General features: G+C 42.5%; 1 protein-coding gene across 1 annotated transcript in view; it reads left to right on the top strand.

Moving 5' to 3' along the window:
- alg5 (ALG5 dolichyl-phosphate beta-glucosyltransferase) overlaps positions 1 to 21,425 on the top strand; it is a 47,843-nt gene that overhangs the window by 18,130 nt on the left and 8,288 nt on the right. Inside the window, exons 6-9 of the mRNA XM_073043900.1 lie at positions 8,219 to 8,332; positions 8,874 to 8,933; positions 18,140 to 18,291; positions 18,838 to 18,923. Coding sequence (XP_072900001.1) covers positions 8,219 to 8,332; positions 8,874 to 8,933; positions 18,140 to 18,291; positions 18,838 to 18,923 — 412 coding nt within the window. The remainder of the gene's footprint in view (positions 1 to 8,218; positions 8,333 to 8,873; positions 8,934 to 18,139; positions 18,292 to 18,837; positions 18,924 to 21,425) is intronic.

Here is a 21,425-nt window from a genome sequence, read left to right as displayed (position 1 = left end):
CATCAGATCCTTTAGTGATAGAAATTAATTTTTTAATTTCTGTAAGCTTCTGTTAAATTTCTGATTCAGCATAATTTACTGGTACTGAATGGTACAGAGATGTTGGAGCTAACTAAATCTCATGGAATTAAAGATGAATTTTCTAATGCAGATGAAATTATCTTCAGTGCCATTGTTTTGATTCCACAATTGCGGTAATACAGCCATTCATTGTCCCTGCTTGTAGGGTCCCATCCCTATTTATCTAACTTAGTTTCATTTCCCTTCATATATTTCCATTCATATTTTCACATGATAAGTTGCGGTTTTGAATTTTTATTTGCTTCTTCTCAACCCCACAAAGCAGAACCAGATGTTTACAGAATAGAGTTCAAGTTTTCCACTGCATTCTGTCAAGTAATTCTCCCTAATTTTGCTAATTAATTCATTCATGTATAGTAACTTACCCTCCCTTGTTTTCAACTCTCCCATAAAAATGGTTTCTCTCTGTCTATGCACTCAACTTCTTAATGATCAGCACTTAAGAAGATCACCCCTTCGTTTTCATCACTCAACTATGATGAGTCATCTGGTACTATAACATTTACACAACAGACTTGCAGCTTCCCACACAGTGGCACCACTTTTTGAATTCCAGCATTCTATATAAAATCTTTTGAGATCTGAAGGGTTCATAATGCTTGACACACAATTCCCATGTTCCTTCTCAAGCCTTGCAACACAACTCAGCTTATATAGTATTCAGGTATATTCTTATAAGCCATGGAAATTCATTGCAACATAAAATATAAACTGTTTCTGTATATTTTGTTGGTGCTCCGTAGAAGTTTTGCATTTGCCAGAGAATTTGTCATACAGAACTCCCTATTAATGCCGTCCCAAAGTTAAAGATTACAGTGCCATGTAAAAGTATTCAGCCCCCATTCCTTTCTTCACATAATTGAGTATTACAACCAGGGATTTTAGTCAATTGAACTAAGAATTTTTACTTGTGATCACATGCTCCTTTTTTCACAGTAGAGGACTTAAAAAAAGGCAATTTTAAAGTATAGGAAACTAAAAATTCAAAAACTGAAATGCCAGCAGATCAAAAGTATTCACCCCCTTTGCTCAGTACTTAATTGAACCACCTCTCTCAGCCATTACTGCCAGTAGTCTTTTTTGGATAAGTCTCTATTAGCTTTGCACAATATCATGGAGCAAGATTTGCCTATTCCTCTTGCAAAATTGCTCAAACTGTACCAGGTTAGTTGGGGAGCGGCAGTAGACAGCAATATTGATGTCTTGCTCGAAATGTTTGATCGGGTTAAGGTCAGGAATCTGACCGGGCATCTCAAGGAAATCAATTTTCTTCATTAGAAGCCACACCATGGTTCTGGCTGTGTGCTTTAGGTTGTTGCCCTGATGAAAGACAAACTTCCTCCCCAGTTTAAGCTTTCTGGTAGAGGCTAGCAGGTGTTATCCAGGATCTCTGATGTACGTTCAGTACCTTTCAGCTGGTCTTGTACCCTTTCCCAGATTTGTGCTCATTTAATATCATTTCCATGACTTGTCTTGAATGTTCTTTTGTCTTCATTTTGGATTGCTCTGTTGAAAATCTGCCATACTGTTGGAACTTGGACAGAGAGGGGGTATTTATTCAAGTGATCCCCCAATTTTCTACATCAACAAATTGGGAGAGATGATAAGTTAATATATAGTATTGCACCTTAGGAAAGTTTGTGTAGAAATTACAAAGGGAGAAAATTACATTTTCAACTTCATATTTGTTTCAATTTTAAATAAATTATTGATAGGTTTTAGAATTTTTTAACTTAACATGATGCACGATGTTTTGTAGATTAGCTCAAAATATATATTAGCTTATATATTTTAAATGTAGAAAATGAGACAGTAAAATGTGAAAATAGTTGTGAGGGCGGAGCATTTTTTCAAAGCACTGTATAATGAAAATTGGAAGGGTCACAAATCCAAAAGGCTTACAAAACTGTTTGGCCTACCATTGATGCCACCTGATCTGCTAAGTTTTTCAAGCATTTTCTTTTTTTGTAGGTTTATAATGGTGTATCTGATGTAGTTTTATAAATATAGAAAGCTAAAGATGCACAATAAACAGGATTTAACACTGAACTAACTGTGTAAGGTATTTGATCAGAAGCTTGATCAAAGAGGTGGGATTTCATTAATGTCTTGAAGGAAGGAAAAGAGGCAGAGAGGAATTGAAGATCATAGGAATTTGTCATCTGAAGGATTGCCCACCAATAGAAGAACAATTAAAATCAGGTATGGTATGGAGGCCAGAACTGGATGAACATATTTCTTAGGAGAGGGAATAGATGATATCAGAACAGTCCACATTACCGATGTGAATGTAGACAGTCTTGCTGATAATGCGGACATGGTTAAAAACTCAGCTCAGAGTCATATTTGACTCTATATTTGTGAACAATTGAGTGCAACCTGAGAAATTTGCCAGTGAGACAGATGAAGCCAGTATCTTTGAAACTGAGTTTATTGTGAGTGCTGAGGCTGAAGACTGGATAAATGATTTCCACCTTCCCATTTATTTGGAGGAAATGAATGAATGAATTCATTTTATTTCTTATATCCTTCACATACATGAGTGAAAATCTCTATATTTCTGTCTAAATGTGCAATGTGCAATCAGAGTAATTTATAATAAATAGAACAGTCAGTGTAACATAGAATACACTCAACTCAGCGTGAGTTCATCGGTTTGATGGCCTGGTGGAAGAAGCTGTCCCGGAGCCTGTTGGTCCTGGCTTTTATGTTGCGATGTAGCGGTATGCTACACGCAGTGCTGAAATAACGACACGGAGTCGGCGAGCTGCAGTTGCAAAAAGAGATTTATTCAAACTTCGCGGCCTCGCTTTAAAGCCTTCCTGATCCGACCCTCCCCGGGCGGGAATGCTGTAGGAGCCACGTATGCACAGTCCCGTCCCGCGCGCGGGCTTTTCCCCTTGCTGGTGAAGCAGGCTTGGCGCCCTCTTTGGGACCAGCCTCAATGCCGGCACGCGCCACTTTGTGAGCCGGTTCGAGTGTGCTGGGAAGTGGGTCGCCACATAACCCCCCCCCAGAACCGGTGATACACCCCCAATGTCCACAGTGTGGGTCGGACTCTGTTTGGGAGGTCTGCCTCTGCGCCGCGGTGCCGGAATCTCGACTGGCTGCGCCAAGTCCACATGGGCCGGTTTGAGTCAGTCCACCATGAAAACTTCCTCTTTCCCCCCAATGTCCAACACAAATGTGGACCCGTTGTTTCTGATCACCGTAAACGGCCCCTCGTAGGGCCACTGTATTGGTGCTCGATGTCCGCACCGTCGTACAAAAACGAACTTACAGTTTTGCAGGTCTTTTGGTACACAGGTCGGGTTCTGCCCATGCTGCGAAGTGGGTATGGAGGCCAGGTTACCAAGCCTCTCACGTAGTCTGCCCAGGACTGCTGCGGGTTCTTCCTCTTGCCCCCTTAGGGCTGGTATGAACTCTCCTGGGACGACCAGGGGTGCGCCGTACACCAACTCGGCCGACAAGGTGTGCAGATCTTCTTTGGGTGCCGTGCGGATTCCAAGCAGGACCCAGGGAAGCTTGTCCACCCAGTTAGGCCCTTTGAGGCGGGCCATGAGAGCCGACTTCAGGTGACGGTGGAAACACTCCACCAGTCCGTTCAACTGTGGGTGGTAAGCAGTTGTGTGGTGCAGCTGTGTCCCCAAAAGGCTGGCCATAGCTGACCACAGGCTGGAGGTGAACTGGGCACCTCTGTCGGAGGTAATGTGGGCCGGTACACCAAAGCGAGATACCCAGGTGGTGATCAGTGCCCGGGCGCAAGATTCGGAGGTGGTGTCGGTGAGCGGGACCGCCTCTGGCCATCTTGTGAACCGGTCCACGATAGTCAGGAGGTGCCACGCTCCTTGCGACACTGGCAGGGGGCCCACAATATCCACGTGAATGTGGTCGCAATGCCGGTGGGTGGGGTGGAACTACTGCAGCAGAGCTTTGGTGTGCCGCTGCACCTTAGCTGTTTGGCAGAGCATGCACGTTTTGGCCCATTCACTGACCTGCTTGCGGAGTCCGTGCCAAACGAACCTGTTGGCCACCATCCGGATGGTTGTCCTGATGGAGGGGTGCACGAAGTTGTGAATGGAGTCGAAAACGCGCCGCCGCCAGGCTGCTGGAATGATGGGGCGGGGTTGGCCGGTGGTGACGTCACAGAGTAGGGTCCTCTCACCTGGGCCTACGGGGAGGTCCTGGAGCTGCAAACCGGAGACTGCAGTTCTGTAACTAGGGATCTCCTCGTCTGCCTGCTGCGCCTCCGCCAGTGCTTCATAGTCTACCCCCTGGGACAGGGCTTGGATGTTAGGTCTGGAGAGTGCGTCCGCCACGACATTGTCCTTTCCCGAGACATGCCGGACATCCGTCGTGTATTCGGAGATGTAGGACAGATGTCGCTGCTGGCGGGACGACCAGGGGTCGGATGCTTTTGTGAACGCAAAGGTAAGGGGTTTGTGGTCCGTGAACGCGGTGAAAGGCCTACTTTCTAAGAAGTACCTGAAATGCCGGATTGCCAGGTATAGCGCCAACAGTTCCCGGTCGAAAGCACTGTTTTTGAGCTTGGGTGGTCGTAGTTGTTTGCTGAAAAACGCCAGGGGTTGCCAGCGACCCTCGATGAGTTGTTCCAGCACTCCACCGACTGCTGTGTTAGATGCGTCCACTGTGAGGGCGGTAGGGATGTCCATTCTGGGGTGCAGTAATATCGTGGCGTTTGCTAAGGCTTCTTTGGTTTTAATGAAAGCGGCGGCGGATTCCTCATCCCAGGTAATGTCCTTGCCCTTACCTGACATCAGGGCGAACGGGGGCGCATGATTCGGGCAGCTGAAGGGAGGAAGTGGTGGTAGAAATTCACCATACCCACGAATTCCTGAAGGCCTTTGATTGTGTTGGGTCGGGGGAAATGGCGGACCGCGTCTACCTTAGCGGGCAGAGAGGTTGCCCTGTCTTTAGTAATCCTGTGGCCCAGGAAGTCAATGGTGTCGAACCTGAACTGGCATTTGGCCGGGTTGATTGTCAGGCTGTATTCACTCAGTCGGGCGTAGAGTTGACAGAGGTGGGACAGATGCTCCTGACGACTGCTGCTGGCTATGAGGATGTCGTCCAAATAGATGAAAGCGAAGTCCAGGTCACGTCCCACCGTGTCCATTAACCGCTGAAACGTCTGTGCGGCATTCTTCAGGCCGAACGGCATGCGGAGGAACTCGAAAAGGCCGAAAGGGGTGATGAGTGCCGTTTTGGGGACGTCGTCCGGATGCATCGGGATTTGATGGTATCCCCGGACGAGGTCTATCTTGGAGAAGATCTGTGCGCCGTGCAGGTTTGCTGCAAAGTCCTGAATGTGCGGCACAGGGTAGCGGTCCGGTGTTGTAGCCTCGTTCAGCCTGCGGTAGTCACCGCATGGTCTCCAGCCCCCTGTTGCTTTGGGCACCATGTGCAGGGGGGAGCCTCATGGGCTGTCGGACCGCCGTATGATCCCCAATTCCTCCATCCTCTTGAACTCCTCCTTCACCAGTTGGAGCTTGTCCGGGGGAAGCCTTCAAGCACGGGCGTGGAGGGGTGGTCCCTGTGTCGGGATGTGGTGCTGTACGCCGTGTCTGGGCATGGCTGCCGTGAACTGCAGTGCCAGAACCGATGGGAAATCTGCCAGGACTCTGGTGAAATTGTTGTCAGACAGCGTGATGGAGTCTAGGTGTGGGGCCGGCAACTGGGCTTCACCCAGGGAGAACGTTTGAAAAGTCTCGGCGTGGACCTGTCTCTGCCTCAGCAGGTCGACCAGCAAGCTGTGAGCCCGCAAAAAAATCCGCTCCCAGGAGCGGTTGGGCTACGGTGGCCAGTGTGAAGTCCCACGTGAACCGGCTGGAGCCGAACTGTAGCCGCAACGTACGAGTGCCGTAGGTCCTTACTGTGCTGCCGTTCGCGGCCCTCAGGGTGGGACCCGGTGCTCTGTTGCGGGTGTTGTAACTCGTCAGAGGTAAGACGCTGATCTCGGCTCCGGTGTCAACCAAAAAGCGGCGTCCCGACCGCTTGTCCCAGACATACAGGAGGCTATCCCGATGGCCAGCCGCCGTAGCCATCATCGGCGGCTGGCCCTGGCATTTCCTGGGAACTTGTAGGGCGAGCTACAGCGGCAGGCTTCTGTGCCTCACCGCTGGTGGTAGAAGCACCATTGTTCGTTGACCTCCTCACCCCTGCCTCTGGGATTAGCGGGCTCTGCGGCCTGGCCTGGTCTGGTTTGCTGCTGGGAGCGTGGCCTGGTGATCTGTGCGACGGACGCCCCACTCTCCTTCTTGGTTTTCCACAGCAAGTCCGCCCGGGCGCCACCTTCTGGGGGTCGCTGAAATCCGCATTGGACAGCAGCAGGCGTATGTCCTCGGGCAGCTGCTCCAGGAATGCCTGCTCAAACATGAGGCAGGGCTTGTGACCTCCAGCCAGGGAGAGCATCTCGTTCATCAAAACCGACGGTGGCCTGGCCCCCAAACCATCCAGGTACAGTCAGCGGGCAGCTCACTCGCGCCGTGAGAGTCCGAAAGTCCTTATGAGCAAGGCTTTGAATTCTGTGTATTTGCCATCCGCTGGGGGTGACTGTATGAACTCCTCAACCTGGGCTGCTGTCTCCTGGTCGAGGGAGCTCACCACGTAGTAGTAACGTGTGGCATCCGAGGTTATCTGCCGAATGTGGAGTTGGGATTCTGCTTGCTGGAACCATAGGTGAGGTTGCAGCGTCCAGAAGCTTGGCAGTTTTAACGAAACTGCATGAACAGATGTGGCGTTGTTCATCTTCGGCCCAAATATCGTTTGGGCTGTCGGGGTCACCAATTGTAGCGGTGTGCTACATGCAGCGCTGAAATAACGACACGGAGTCGGCGAGCTGCAGTTGCAAAAAGAGATTTATTCAAACTTCGCAGCCTCGTTTTAAAGCCTTCCTGATCCCGCCCTCCCTGGGCGGGAATGCTGTAGGTGGTGCGTATTCACAGTCCCGTCCCGCGCACGGGCTTTTCCCCTTGCTGGTGAAGCAGGCTTGGCGCCCTCTTTGGGACCGGCCTCAATGCTGGCGCATGCCACTTTGTGAGCCGGTTCGAGTGCGCTGGGAAGTGGGTCGCCACAGCGGTACCATTTCCCAGATGGTAGCAGCTGGAATAGATTGTGGTTGGGATGGTTTGGCTCCCCAGTGATCCTATGGGCCCTTTTTACAAACCTGTCTTTGTCAATGTCCTGAATCATGGGAAGTTCACAACTACTGATGCACAGGGCTGTCTGTACCACTCTGTGCAGAATCCTACGATTAAGGGAAGTACAGTTCCCATACCAGGCAGTGATGCAGCCAGTCAGGATGCTCTCAATTGTGCCCCTGTAGAAAGTTCTTTGGATTTGGGGGCCCATACCAAACTTCCTCAACTGTCTGAGGTGAAAGAGGTGCTGTTGTGCCTTCTTCAGCACACAGCTGGTGTGTACAGACCACGTGAGGTCCTCAGTGATCTGGATGCCAACGAACTTAAAGCTGTTTACCCTCTCAACCCCAGATTCATTCATGTCAATAGGGGTTAGCCCATCTCCATTTCTCCTGTAATCCACAACCAGCTCCTTTGTTGACATTGAGGGAGAGGTTGTTTTCTTGACACCACTGTGTCAGAGAGATGACTTCTTCCCTGTAGGCCACCTGGTTATTGTTTGAGATAAGGCCAATCAATGTAGTATCGTCCTCAAATGTAATTAGAGCTATGGGTGATGACACAGTCATGGCTATACAGGGAGTAAAGGAGGGGACTTAGTTCACAGCCCTGAGGGGCTCCTGTATTGAGAAATTGAGAATTTGAAGTATTTGGATATAAATCAATCCAGCAAAAGGCTAAAAATATTAGAACTAGGTGTTATCAACTTAAACGCAGAAAGCTGGTAGCATTTTTGTGTTTCTGAATGATGTCATCGTGGGGAGGAAGTAGATGAGGAAAGGAAAGATGCATAGATAGAGGCAAGAAAGTAAATCATTATAAGCAATTCCCTGGCTGCAGCTAGATCAATGTGAAACAAGTAAAGGTTAAGAAAGATCTGAACTGTCCTGTCTCTTTCTTACCTGCACTGAAGTTTAACTGTGTCATTAGCATATATGCATGTTATAACACTAACCTTGAAGCACATTATTTCTGGTCAGGGTGTACTGAGCTCTCGAGGAAGATTTATTCTGATGGCTGATGCTGATGGAGCTACAAAATTTGCTGATATTGAGAAAGTAGAAGCAGGCTTGAAAGCTCTCCAGCCGGGTCCGGTGAGTATGCCCAGCATTTATTCTGATCTGTGGAAAATGCAGAAATTTATCTGCAAATGAAATCAAATATAAAATGCCAGAAAAATTATTTAGTTTATGTTTTTCTTTTAAAGTAATTTGAATGGAATTAAGCATAAAAAGATTGCTTTGATGCCTGAATTATAAAGGATACTGGCAAGTTGTCTTAAAACAACCTTCTAACCCATTTCTAGAATTCTGCAAGCAAAGGAGAAAGATTTCTGAAGTTGTACAATATAACTAAAATGAGCAAAATACTTGCTGTATGCTAGGAACAGTTCCTTATATATATATTATTCATAATTGATTCCTTGGGCCCATGACTTATTGGAATTATGTGACCATAATTGATTCATTGGGAAATCTATTCCATAATTTGTATTGTGTAAGCTGCCAAAATGTTATTAAGAGACTTAAAGTGCTAATGTAACCTGTTTGACACTGACATGGCTTGAAAAATGCCATCACACAATAAGTTAATAATTTTGGGAAGCTGGCTAACTAAATTTATTCTGTCTTCTAGGATAACATGGCCATTTCATGCGGATCTAGAGCTCATTTGGAGAAAGAAACAGTAGCCAAAGTAAGGGCAAATATTGAGCAATAAATAGATGGATTTGTTGTGTGAATTTGAACCCATTGTATTGTTAAAATTAAGTAAGAAATGTTTTAATCAGATTAAATATACAGGGTACAAAGTTTCAATGACAGTTAAATAGTATAATTTGCAAATTTTTCTTTAATCTAACATTGCTTAGATTAAATTTTATGTTGATTCAAATTGAAATAATACAAAGTACATTGGAAACTTCTTAATTAGTTCATGGCTGAACTATTGGTAAATATTGTGATGTTCTAATTGGTGGCTTGAGATCAACTCTTCAATCCTGACTTCATGAAAAGGCTACACTGCCAAGGTGATAACTTTCAATGTTTCTGACATTCACAGAGTAATTCACCTCTGAAGCAGATTCTTTAGCCCAGCATATTTATGCCGGTAATCAAGTACCCATCGGTATTAATTCCAAATCCCAACACTTGGCCTTGAGTCTTCTGTGTTTTAGTGATTTAAGTCTTTGTCCAGATACTAATTAAATGTGAGAATTTTTGCCTTCATCACCCTTCAGGTAATGCATTATAAATTCCAATCACCCTCTGGATGAAAACATTCCTCTTCAGATTCCCTTTAAACCTCTTACCCCTTAGTCAAACCTATTCTCTGGAAATGTTTTAGACCCTATTCTCGGGAAATGTTTCTTTCTATCTACTCTATCCATGGCCTTTTTCAGTATGCCCTTATCAGATCTTTTCTCCAACTCTCAACCTCATCACTCTAAGGAAAACAAACCTAGCCTATCCAGTCTTTCCTCGTCACTGAAAAGCTCCATCTATGGCAACGTTTTGCAAAACCTTCTTTGCACCCTCCTTGTTGCAATTGCATCTTTCCTATAATGTGACAAACAAAACTCTAAATAGTACTCCAGCTGCATTAAATAAAGCGGTAGATAAAAACAAGACAGTAATAGAAAAACAGTATTAAATAGATAAATAGCAGAAAATAAGTTGCAGCAGCACCAGAATATCACAGTAATGCACGAAGTGCCGTTAGTACAAGTATTTGAATCCTTGTGTGTGCTCACAGTTTCAGTCATTGTTCTGTGGGAGTGGTGTGACAGAGGCCACAGCTCTGGGGTAGAAGTCGTTCCTCAATCTATTTGTTCTGGTTTTTAGTGTCCTGAACCTTTTGCTGGATGGCAGCGGCTCAAACAGGGAGTGGCCGGGGTGTGTGGTGTCTCTGGTTATGCCGATTGCTTTCCTCCTGAGTCTGCTGGAATAGATGGTGTCCAGTCCTGGGAGCTCCATCCTGACAATTCGCTGAGCCGCCTTCACCACACGATACAGGTCTTGTCACACAGCAGCTGTGCAGCTGGCATACCACACTGTGGCGCTGTTGGTCAGGATGGTTTCAATTGTGCTTCTGTAGAAGTTAAGCAACAGCTTTTGTGGGAATTTGACCTGTTTCAGCTTTCTGAGGAAGAAGAGTCTTTGTTGTGCCTTTTTTACAAGCAGCGAGGTGTTAGTGGTCCATGTCAGCTGTTTTGACAGCATAACTCCAAGGAACTTTAGGTTTTTCACACTTTCCACTACCTCTCCATGTATATGGAGGGGGGGTGTACTCTGTCCTTTGATCTCCTGAAGTCAATGATCATCTGTCTTGTTTTAGAAGTGTTAAGGACCAAGTCATGTAGTTGTATCGTAAACTTCCTGCTCATCTGAAGACCAAGAAAAGGAAAAAAAATCAGCATAATGCAAACACATCAGTGCCAATATAAATATGAGCATCTAATGCTGGTTTATAGATTGATTCAGAAGTGAGTTCCAATCCCAGCCTTTAAAGATTAAATGTTCAGTTTGCATACCTCTGAAATCATGTTGTTTGTTGTCAGGAAGTGCTGTAAATGACTAGTTCTCTTCACGTAGAGGACAGACAGCTAACCCCAGAATTTGAAATGAGTGTCACATTGGCTTGATTGTTTGAAGTTTTGTTTGTTTTGTTTTAAAACTTCCAGGGAGCCAACATCACAGATGACCTTAATGGCAGCTCTCATTGAAAATGATGAAAAACATCAAATATTCTCATTTTAGCCTGCTATGCTGAAAACCACAACTGCATATCTAATATGTACAGTCAGTGATGAGGTTCTTTTGTAATTTATTTTTTTATTGAAGTTCATCAAACAAACATTTCCATAAGATGTATTTCAGACATTGTACATATACATCATATAATCATATATATCACAAATCTCCACAAAGTATTTATCTGAGGTATACACTTATAGAAAAGAATGGAAAGAAAAAACAAGCAAAAGGAAAGAACTATGTACAAGTAGGGAGTGATCTTTTTTTTACAACAGATTCATTGATTTGTGAGAATAAAATCAGGCCTATGAGGCATTATGTAGTTAAACCATTTTTCCCAGTATGAATCAAATTGTTCCAGCTTATGATGTACAGATGCTGTTATCTTCTCCATTTTGTAAATGTCCATTGTAATTTCCATCCATGTATTTAAAGTTGGGCTCTCCTGTGATAACCATTTCTTAGTAAGAGTCTTTTTACCAGCCACCAACAGTATATTTATTAAATATTTATCTCTTTTCAACCATTCTTGAGGTATATATCCAAAATATATGGTCTTATTCTCCAAGGGTATTTCACATTTAAAGATGTCTTGTAGGGCATTGTGTATCCCCCTCCAATAGTTTTTGATAACGGGGCAGTCCCAAAAAATATGATAATGATTTGCATTTTGATTTCCACAATTTCTCCAGCAAACAGGGAGGTTACTATCATAATGGGATTTCTGAGAGGGTGTAATAAAATATCTTATCAAGTTTTTCCATCCAAACTCCCTCCATTTCTGTAAATTGGTACACTTCCATTGATATCTCCATATTGTTGTCCATTCTTCCTCAGATATAATTATCCCTCCTTCCTTCTCCCATTTTGTTTTAATGTATGAAGTCGAATGTGTTTTAAGATTTGACAACCCCTTATACATGCTTGAAATGATTCTACTGCCATTATCTGAATTATATGCTTTTCTAAAGAGCTCTATCAAGCATGTATTTGCCTTGGTTACATTTTTAAGCGTCTTATAAACATATTGTTGCATCTGTAAATACCGATAAAAGTCTTGTTTTTCTAATAAGTGTTTCTCTTTAAGCATTTCAAAACTGAACAGTGTTCCTTCTTTCATTATGCTGCAAAGAACTGTTATTCCTTTAGCTGTCCAGTCCTTAAATCTAGCATCCAATTTATTTGGTGTAAAATCAGAGTCATATGCACACCATTTAAGAATTGCAATATCTCCCTCTAGATTATATACTTTTATAGTGGTTTTCCATATTTTAAGAGTCAATTTCACCCATGGGTTATCAATAGTATTTATGTACCTTTGCAGGTTGTTTTCAGCCAAAATTGCTTGTATGGGGATGGGAAGTACCCACTCCTCAATGTTTTTCCATTGAGCGTCATATGATGGGTTGCACCAACATATCACAGCTCTCAACTGTGCTGCAAAATAATAATCTCTAAGAGAAAGCAAGCTCCATCCCCCCCCCCCTTTTCCTCTGCTAATTGCAAAGTTTTGAGATGAACTCTAGGCCTTTTACCCTGCCAAATATACCTTGATAGCATCTTGTTCCATTCATTGAATTGATTTTGATTAATATCTATTGGTAGGGTCTGAAAGAGATATAACAGTCTGGGCAGTATATTCATTTTAATAGACTCAATCCTTGAACTGAGACTGAAAAAAGGAATCAGGCTCCATCTTACCACATCTTCCTTAATTTTTTTATATAGAGGCTGATAATTACATTCTGATAATTTTGCCAAATCTTTTGGCATAATGATGCCCAAATATTTGAAAGAGTCTGTGTGCCATGCCCAGGGGTATCGACTTTCAATTACTCTTGGTGGGCTATAGTAATATGAAAGTAATTGGGTTTTATCTCTGTTGATCTTGTATCCTGATAATTGACCATATTGTTCAAAGGATTGCATCAAATTAGGTAAAGAGTATGTTGGTTGCGCTAGATAGATCAAAATGTCATCCGCATAACAAGCCAATTTATGCTCTGTCCCTTTAATAGTAATTCCCCTGATATCTTCATTTTGTCTGATGTATTGAGCTAATGGTTCCAGATATAGCATGAAGAGTAGTGGTGACCATGCACAACCCTGTCTCGTGCCCCTTTCTAGGGTAAGACTATTTGATAAATATCCATTGATTTTAATCCTAGCAGTAGGATTGTCATATAGTGTCTGTATAGTTTTAATAATTGTGTCTTGGAAACCAAATCTATGTAAAACTCTGTAAAGAAAATTCCAATTAACCGAATCAAATGCTTTTTCAGCGTCCACGCTTATCACTATTGCTTCGATTTTACTTTTTTGTATATGATCCTTCGTATATTGTCTTGAGTCTGGCATTGTATTCCAAATGTTATGAAATAGTCTATTCTTGTATATACAGAATGTGGAGCAGAATAATGAGTGTAATCCCTTCTGTCAGGGAAAAGGTCCCTCCATATATCAATTAAACCAACATCCTCAAAAAGTGTATTAACTTTCTTATGTAAAGATTTTGTTTCATAGGTTTTTCTATTGAAAGAGTCTAAGTTTGGTTGTAATTGTAAATTTAAGTCTCCCCCCACATATCAGGAGACCTTCTGTTTCCGTTACCATAATATCAGTAATTTTCTGAAAGAAACCAATTATCACTTTCGGGGGGATGCGTATATATTCAATAGAGTAACTGAATTGCCGTCTATATTCCCCCTTACTAGAATATATCTGCCTTCTTTATCTCCCATTTCGAATATTTTTTCAAAATTTAGCTTACTTGAGATAAGAATAGCAACTCCTCTCCTAAGTTCTGATTTATATGAGGAGAAAAACAGATTAGTGAAACCCTTTCTCTTTAGTTTTTTATGCTCATTATCACTTAAATGAGTTTCCTGTAAATATACTACATGGGCTTGTTCTTTTTTCATTTTGGATAAAATTCTCTTACGTTTGATTGGATTTAATAGCCCATTTACATTAAAAGAAATGAATTTTACCTTGTCCTTAGCCATCTGTATTTATCTGCCAATGTATCATTGAAATTAGAATAAAACTTAATCGATCTACTCCCTGAACAAATAAGAACCAAGAAACTCAAATAATAACAAAAATGGCAACGAACGTGTGATTCCATGGCTGAGGTCTCTAGTAAATGACCCTCCGTTGAGCTAGAGGAAATGTCTAGCTGTGGGGGATAACACCTCCTATTTGTGAGTTGAGGGCCCCCATTGCAGTATTCATAAAAGTCAGTGAACAAATCCATTACACAGAAAAGATTTCCCTGTGTACTCCTATATATACATACATACACACACACACACACACATTACACATGTACACATATATGCACACATATACATATATATATATATATATACATATTCTCATTTTGGTGGGGGAAAAGGAGTAAGTGAGTGAATAAAGAATAACTAGGTAATATAAAATCCACATTATAATAAGTATTTCTCGAGATGGGTATATCATCGTGTACTTTTGCTTCTGTTTAGCTTCTCAGCATTTTTAAAGTTAGCCAAACCTTATGGCTTTTCTGAAAGGGGTGAGGACTGTCTTTGGGAAACTCCCGGTCTCTTCCTGATATGTTTCTCTCGGCTTCCTCCCGTCTCCTGCCTTCTCGAATCTCGCACTATTCCCCAAGTCTAGCGAGACAATTCCTCAGCCAGGCTTTCTTTTGTTTTGGTCATGCTGACGGACAACCCTCTGGTCTTCATGTCTGTAGTCGCCTCTTCCACTGACTGGTACAACTGCGTCCCATTGTCATAAAACACTTGAAGTTTAGCAGGGTACAGAGTTTGAAATCTAATCTTATTTTGCTTTAGTACTCGCTTTACTTCAGAGTATTCTTTGCGTTTCTGGAGGACCGCGGGGGGGGTAATCTTGGTCGAAATATGTTAATTTATCCTCTATAAACACTCTCTTCTTACCCCAGGCCCTTCGTAGAATCTCCACCTTGGTGCTATACCGAAGGAATTTTATTATTATTGAGCATGGCTTTCTATCTTGGGTAGGTTTTGGGACTAGCGCGCGGTGCGTTCTCTCGATTTCCAGCTTCAAAGCCGGGGGAAGATCCAGCGCGTTCTGCAGTAACTTTCCGACAAACTCCATCATAGACGGACCCTCCGCTCCTTCGGGAACGTTGTAGATTCTAATGTTTTTCCGCAGTGATCTTCCCTCCAGATCAAGCAGTTTGCCTTCTTGGTGATGTATGGTTTTTATTGTCTTGCTCAGTATCCGTTCCACGTTTTGAACGTGATCTTCCACCTTCTCAATGCGAGCCTCTGGCACCGCTATTTTTTTATTAATGCTGGCGAGCTCTGCCTTAATATCCCGGAGCTGCTGCTTTATTTCTTTCTGGACTTCGAAGACATTCGCTGCTTCGACTGAACGAGGCCTGGTGACCGCCCCGCTTGCACGCGGTTGGGTCGGAGAGCCGCTCACTGCACTCCTCTCGGACGCAGGCTCTGCAGTGTCGCTTTTTTTATTTCCGTTCTTTTTCCCCATTCTTGCCCCTCTTTTCAGTTCAAATATTTTTGGAAAAATATTATATTTGATGGGTTAATGGGGCTTAATACACGTTTTTCCGGAGGAGCTAGTGCTTAAGCTGCCATTCTTGACGATGACGTCACCGGAAAAACCCCAGTGATGAGGTTCTAATGCAGTTGAACGATTCACATAAAACCAATGGAAATAGACTGGTCTGTGACCGGCATACTGCCCCTTTAAGAAACTGCTGGTGAAACGGGGGTCAGCGTGCTGATCTGAGGTTTTTGACTCCCAATACTAACTATCTAGCTGGCAAATCTGCAGTCTCTGGTAAATAAAATTGACGATCTCAGAGCTAGGTTGCGTACTTTGCTTACGGCATTCACGTCTACAATGATGAGGTGCTTTGAGAGGTTGGCTATGGCTAGAACCAGCACCTGTTTCAGGGGGGACCTCGGCCCACTGCAGTTTGCCTGTCACCACCAAAGGTCCAGAGTAGACATGATCTCAATGGCTCTCCACACAGCCTTGGATCACCTAGACAATGCAAATACTTGCATCAGGATTCTGTTGAATGACTATAGATCAACATTCAACACCATCGTTCCTACAGTCCTGATCGAAAAGCTACAGAACCTAGGCCTCTGTACCTCTCTCTGCAACTAGATTCTCGACTTTTTCCTTGACTTCCTAACCAGAAGACCACAATCTCTGCTGATTAGAAATAAATTCTCCACCTCGCTGACAAATAACACTGGTGCTCCACGGGGATGTCAATGTTTGGTTTTTCAACTAAACACTGAAAAACTTCTACAAATGTACCAGGAAGAGCATTCTAACAGGCTGCATAACTGTCTGGTATGGGGGGGGGGCTACTGCACAAGATCAAAATAGGTAGCAAAAACTTGTAAAATTAGTCAGCTCTATCATGGGTACCAGCCTCCATAGTATCCAAGACATCTTCAAGGAGCAGTGCCTTAGGAAGATGGCATCCATCATTAAGGATCCCCACAACCCAGGACATGCTTTCTTCACACTGTTTCCATCAGGAAAGAGGTACAGAAGCTCAAAAGCACAAACTCAGTGATTTAGGAACAGCGGATTCCCCCTCTGCCATCTGATTTCTAAATGGATATTGAACCCATAAACACTACCTCACTACCTTTTATTTCTGTTTTTGTTTTAACTACTTTATTTTAACTTAACTGTTTAAAAGATGTCTAAATACTTACTGTAATTCCATTTTTCTCTATATTTGTCATTGTACTGCTGCCATAAAGTTAACGTTTCATGACATATGCCAGTGATATTAAATCTGATTCTGATTGCACTTCAGTTGATGAGGTGATCTGCTGGAAATTTCAGTACAATTTCTGAAAAAGCGTAAGAATATAATAAATGAAAGCAAACTATAGAAGCTCATAGTCTTTGTTATTCATACATTCTGCTTCCCATTTTCTTATCAATCCCTTTGTTTTCTTTGTTAAATTCTATTATCTCTATACCTACCTTTTTTAAAACACCAGCGTGGTTTCAGGTCAAGAAAATTTGAGATTTTACTCAAATTAATTCTCCCACACTCTTATATTAATATTAGTTTAGAACAATAACACAGCAGTTAGTACTGCTGCCTCTCAAACCCAGCAATCCTAATGCTTAACTTCTGACTTCAGGTGTTGTGTATGTTGACACTGCATCATCATCTTCTTAAGCCCATCACCCCTACTGGGGCATAGGCCGCTGACCGCTATGACCGCTGACCAGAGTCATTTGTTCTGGGCCAGTCTTTCAGTTTGTTCCCAGGTATATCCCTCTTCGAAGATCCTTCTTCTCCCAGGGATGAAGTCTTTGGAGCTTCTTTAGGCATTTCTGTACCTCTGGGTTTTTATGGGATGGGCTTGGTATCTATATGCCCAACCCTCCTCCTTTCACAGCCGGGCTTGAGACTGTCCATAGCAGAATTTATTTCAGCTTCCTACTACATCCTAAATTTGTGCTAGTAAGTTAATTGACTACTGTAGTAATCTGTTTTGTATGCACAGTAAGTGAGAGAGAGTAAGTTGCTACAGAAATAAAATAAGAGGGTGATAGAATTAGGCAGCATCTATAGGAAGAAGCACTGTCGATGTTTCGGGTCGAAATCCTTTGTCAGGAGTTCTGACGAAGGGTCTCGGCCCGAAACGTCGACAGTGCTTCTTCCTATACATGCTGCCTGACCTGCTGCATTCCACCAGCATTTTGTGTGTGTTGCTTGAATTTCCAACATCTGCAGATTTTCTCGTGCAGGGTAATAGAATTGATGGGATTCCTCTGGCAAGAGCGTACTTGAACCTAATGGCCTCCTTTGTTGTAAAAAATGATTTCCTTTTTGGTCATTCCTTAGCTCTTCATTGTTTCTGAAACATAATGATTTCTAATTTTAAAATGTCTGTAAAGCATCTATTTCATGTGCATGCTATTGCCTTCCCATGCCTGTACTCATTGGGGCCTACTTTTGTTTTTCTTACTCTTTTCCTTTTTGCACTCTCAATTCTTAAAATACAATTTTTTTGAATCTTACAAGCATTTTTCATTTTATTTTCCCTGTCATTTTTTGAACTAAGTCAATTTTGTTGTCAACATCTTTTGATGAGGTTTTAACTTCCGTTTCAGCGTTCTTATTTTCGGACGTTACTCATGTATGGGTTCCATTTTCTGGTGTGGTTTATGTGTGTGAGAGGAGTGAGGGATACACAATGTGGCTTCAAGCTTTTAACTAGAGAAGCAGCTCGAAGGACCTTCTCAACTTTGCATGTGGACCGATGGTATGTTTTTGAATTACACCATGTTACAAAGTTTAAGGTGCTTTTTGGATGTACAGATTTATTGAATTCGCTTAATTTGAATCTTTAAGTAAGTCAATTTTGTATTTGTTAGAGGATTGCACTACTGTTCCATTTTGTTGCATAAAGTAATTTATAAATGAACTGTATATAGGAAGAAATGGATTTATTCACAGAACCATCTTGTCTGCGGACCAGGTGAGTAAGTTGGACGAGTTCCCTGGAAGGTAAATGGAAGTGGTGCCCCAGATCCAGCATGAACTACTCTATTGTCTTGAAAACATTGATTGAATTAGCCCTTAACCTTCTGTATTCCAATTACAAATGTCTGTCTCTAGTGGATTATTTAATGACTGATCAGACTTTAGAACCTAATGCCCAGCTGTCATTGTGAAAGGTTATGAGAGACAGAAAGAGAAAAGGTGGAGAAACATGTTTTTAAGGTGTTTTGTTCTTTGTATACACTGTGAGCTTACTACTTGTTTTCCTTCCCATAATCTTATAATGTTTTCTTGTACTACATTTTAGGGCTTTTGATGTGGAGCTTCTCTATATAGCCCAATGTTTAAAGATTCCAATTGCAGAAGTTGCCGTTGAATGGACAGAGATAGAGGGTAAGAACCTTATGTAGAAGCTAATGAAACCACAGCCGCCACTTACTCTTGCCCAAGCTGTACCAGACTATATAGATCTCGGATTGACCTCTACAGCCACCTGAGGGCTCACCAATAGACAAGCCTTTAGGACAGGTTCCCAACCTGAGCTCTACACACCCCTTTTTTAATGGTATTGGTCCATAACATAAAAAAGGTTGGGAACTCCTGTCTTAGGGGAACATCTTATTCAACTCGAGTGATCAAACTGCTTGAGTCTGATATGCAGAAAATGCTAGAAAATCTCAGCAGATCAGATAGTATCTGTACAAAGAGAAACTGTTCATGTTTGGATTCAAAGTCTTTTCATTAGAACCAAAAGAGAGAAAGCAAAATAGTGTAGGTACTAGAGAAAGCAGGGGAGGATGGTAAGAGGTTTCTTTGTGAAAGGCTGAAATTGTGTAGTTATTATGGGGTTGGTGAGCTCCTTTATGCTATGATTACTAATATTGTGAAGTCTGGGTAATCTGGCCCGCTGTGTTTACCAGCATTTCACTTTTAGTTTCGGATGTATAGTCTCTTTGTTTTTTAAATTTTCAGCTTGTGTACAAAGTTGGGTTGGCTACTAAAGGAATTTTGATTGTTTGTCTCTCTTGCTCTCTCCCCAGTTGTTGCTGCCTTGCATCGTATTCTCAATGTTTATTCTTTTGACGTTAGAATAGTATATGTGGCTGAAATTAGCTGGTTTTCCTATATGGATATGTTCCTGGAATACTGTTGAAATAAAAGTAAAATGTAAGGTTTTCTAAGGAGTGAGCTTTAAAGCTTACATCGGAAAATATATAGTACCAAAGATGTTGCTCTAGTTGGTGTGTGAAAGGAAGTAGAGGATTAGAATTCTTCTTTTAGAAAGAGTATTTGAATTGATTTCATGTTGTAACTGTGTTTCATTTTTGGGGGGCATTTATTCGATAATTTTGTAAGGTTCAACACCTTAAATAATTCCTCTAGCTGAACCTTAATCTAAGTCTACTTTGCCTGCTCAATATACAAGTTAATAATGTGCATACAATAACCAGAAGCTTCTTTACCAGATTTCCAACTAACAGTTCTCCATTTTTTTTCTGTCTGTGACTGAGGCCATGAAAGTAATAACTGGTTACATAGCATATAGAAAATAAAACAGTACACCACAGTAAAGGCCCTTTGTCCCACAATGATGTACCGACCTTTTAATGTATCCCAAGATCAATCTAACCTTTCCCTCCTATAAAACCTCTCCATTTATCTAACCTTTCCCTCCTATAAAACCTCTCCATTTTTCTTTCATTTGTGTGCCTATCTAAGAGTCCCTTAAATGTCCCTAATGTATTACCACCCCTGGCAGTGCATTCCATACACTTAACACTCACTGTGTGTATAAAAAAAAACTACCCCTCACACCACCCTATGCTCTCTTCCAAATCTATTGAAATGATGACCTCTCATATTAGCCATTGCCACTCTGGGGAGAAAGGTGCTGTCTATCCACTTTATCTATGCCTTTTATCATGTATACCTCTGACAAAACTCCTCTCATTCTCCTTTCCTACAAAATGAAAAGTCCTACCACGCTCAACCTTTCCTCATAAGACATACTCTCTAATTCAGGCAGCATCCTGGTAAATCTCCTCTGTACCCTGTCTAAAGCTTCCACATCCTTTCTATATTGCGGCAACCAGAACTGAATACGATACTCCCAAGTGTGGTCCAAAATGTTTTATAGAGCTGCAACATTATTTCACAGCTCTTGAACTCAATCCCCTAACTAATGAAGGCCAACACTCCATATACCTTCTAAACTATCCTATCAACTTGTGTGACAACTTTGAGGGATCTATGGCTGTGGACCCTAAGATCCCTCTTTTCTTCAATGCTGCTAAGAGTCCTGCTATTGATCTTAGAACATAGAAAAACCTACAGCACAATACAGGCCTTGGGCCCTTTGCATCACTTTCTTCTGGATTGAACTCCATCTGCCACTTCTCTGCCCAGCTCTGCATCCTATCAATGTCCCACTGTAATCTACAACAACCTTCTATACTATCCAGAATACCACAAATCTTTGTGTCATTTGCAAATTCACTAACCCATGCTTCTACTTTCTCATCTAAATCATTTATAAACATCACACAGAGCAGGGTTCCAGAACAAATCCCTGCAGAACATCACTAGTCACTGACTTCCTGGTAGAATATGCTCCAACTACTACCACCTTCTGCCTTCTGTAGGCAAGCCAATTCTGAATCCGTGCAGCCAGGTTTCCCTGGATCCATGTTTCCTGACTTTCTGAATGATCCTATAATGGGGAGCCGTATCAAACGTCATTCTAAAATCCATATACACAACATCCAAGGCTGTAACCTTCATCAATTTGTCACTTCCTCGAAGAAATCTTTCAGGTTCATGAGGCTGACCTACGCCCCACAAAGCCATGTTGATTATCCCCAATCAGACTATGCCTCTCCAAATGCTCGTAAGTCC

This window comes from Hemitrygon akajei, chromosome 4 (genome assembly GCF_048418815.1).
Source record: "Hemitrygon akajei chromosome 4, sHemAka1.3, whole genome shotgun sequence".
Classification (NCBI taxonomy): domain Eukaryota; kingdom Metazoa; phylum Chordata; class Chondrichthyes; order Myliobatiformes; family Dasyatidae; genus Hemitrygon; species Hemitrygon akajei.
Note: the sequence above shows the minus strand (reverse complement) of the source record. Positions and strands in the feature narration are given on the sequence as shown.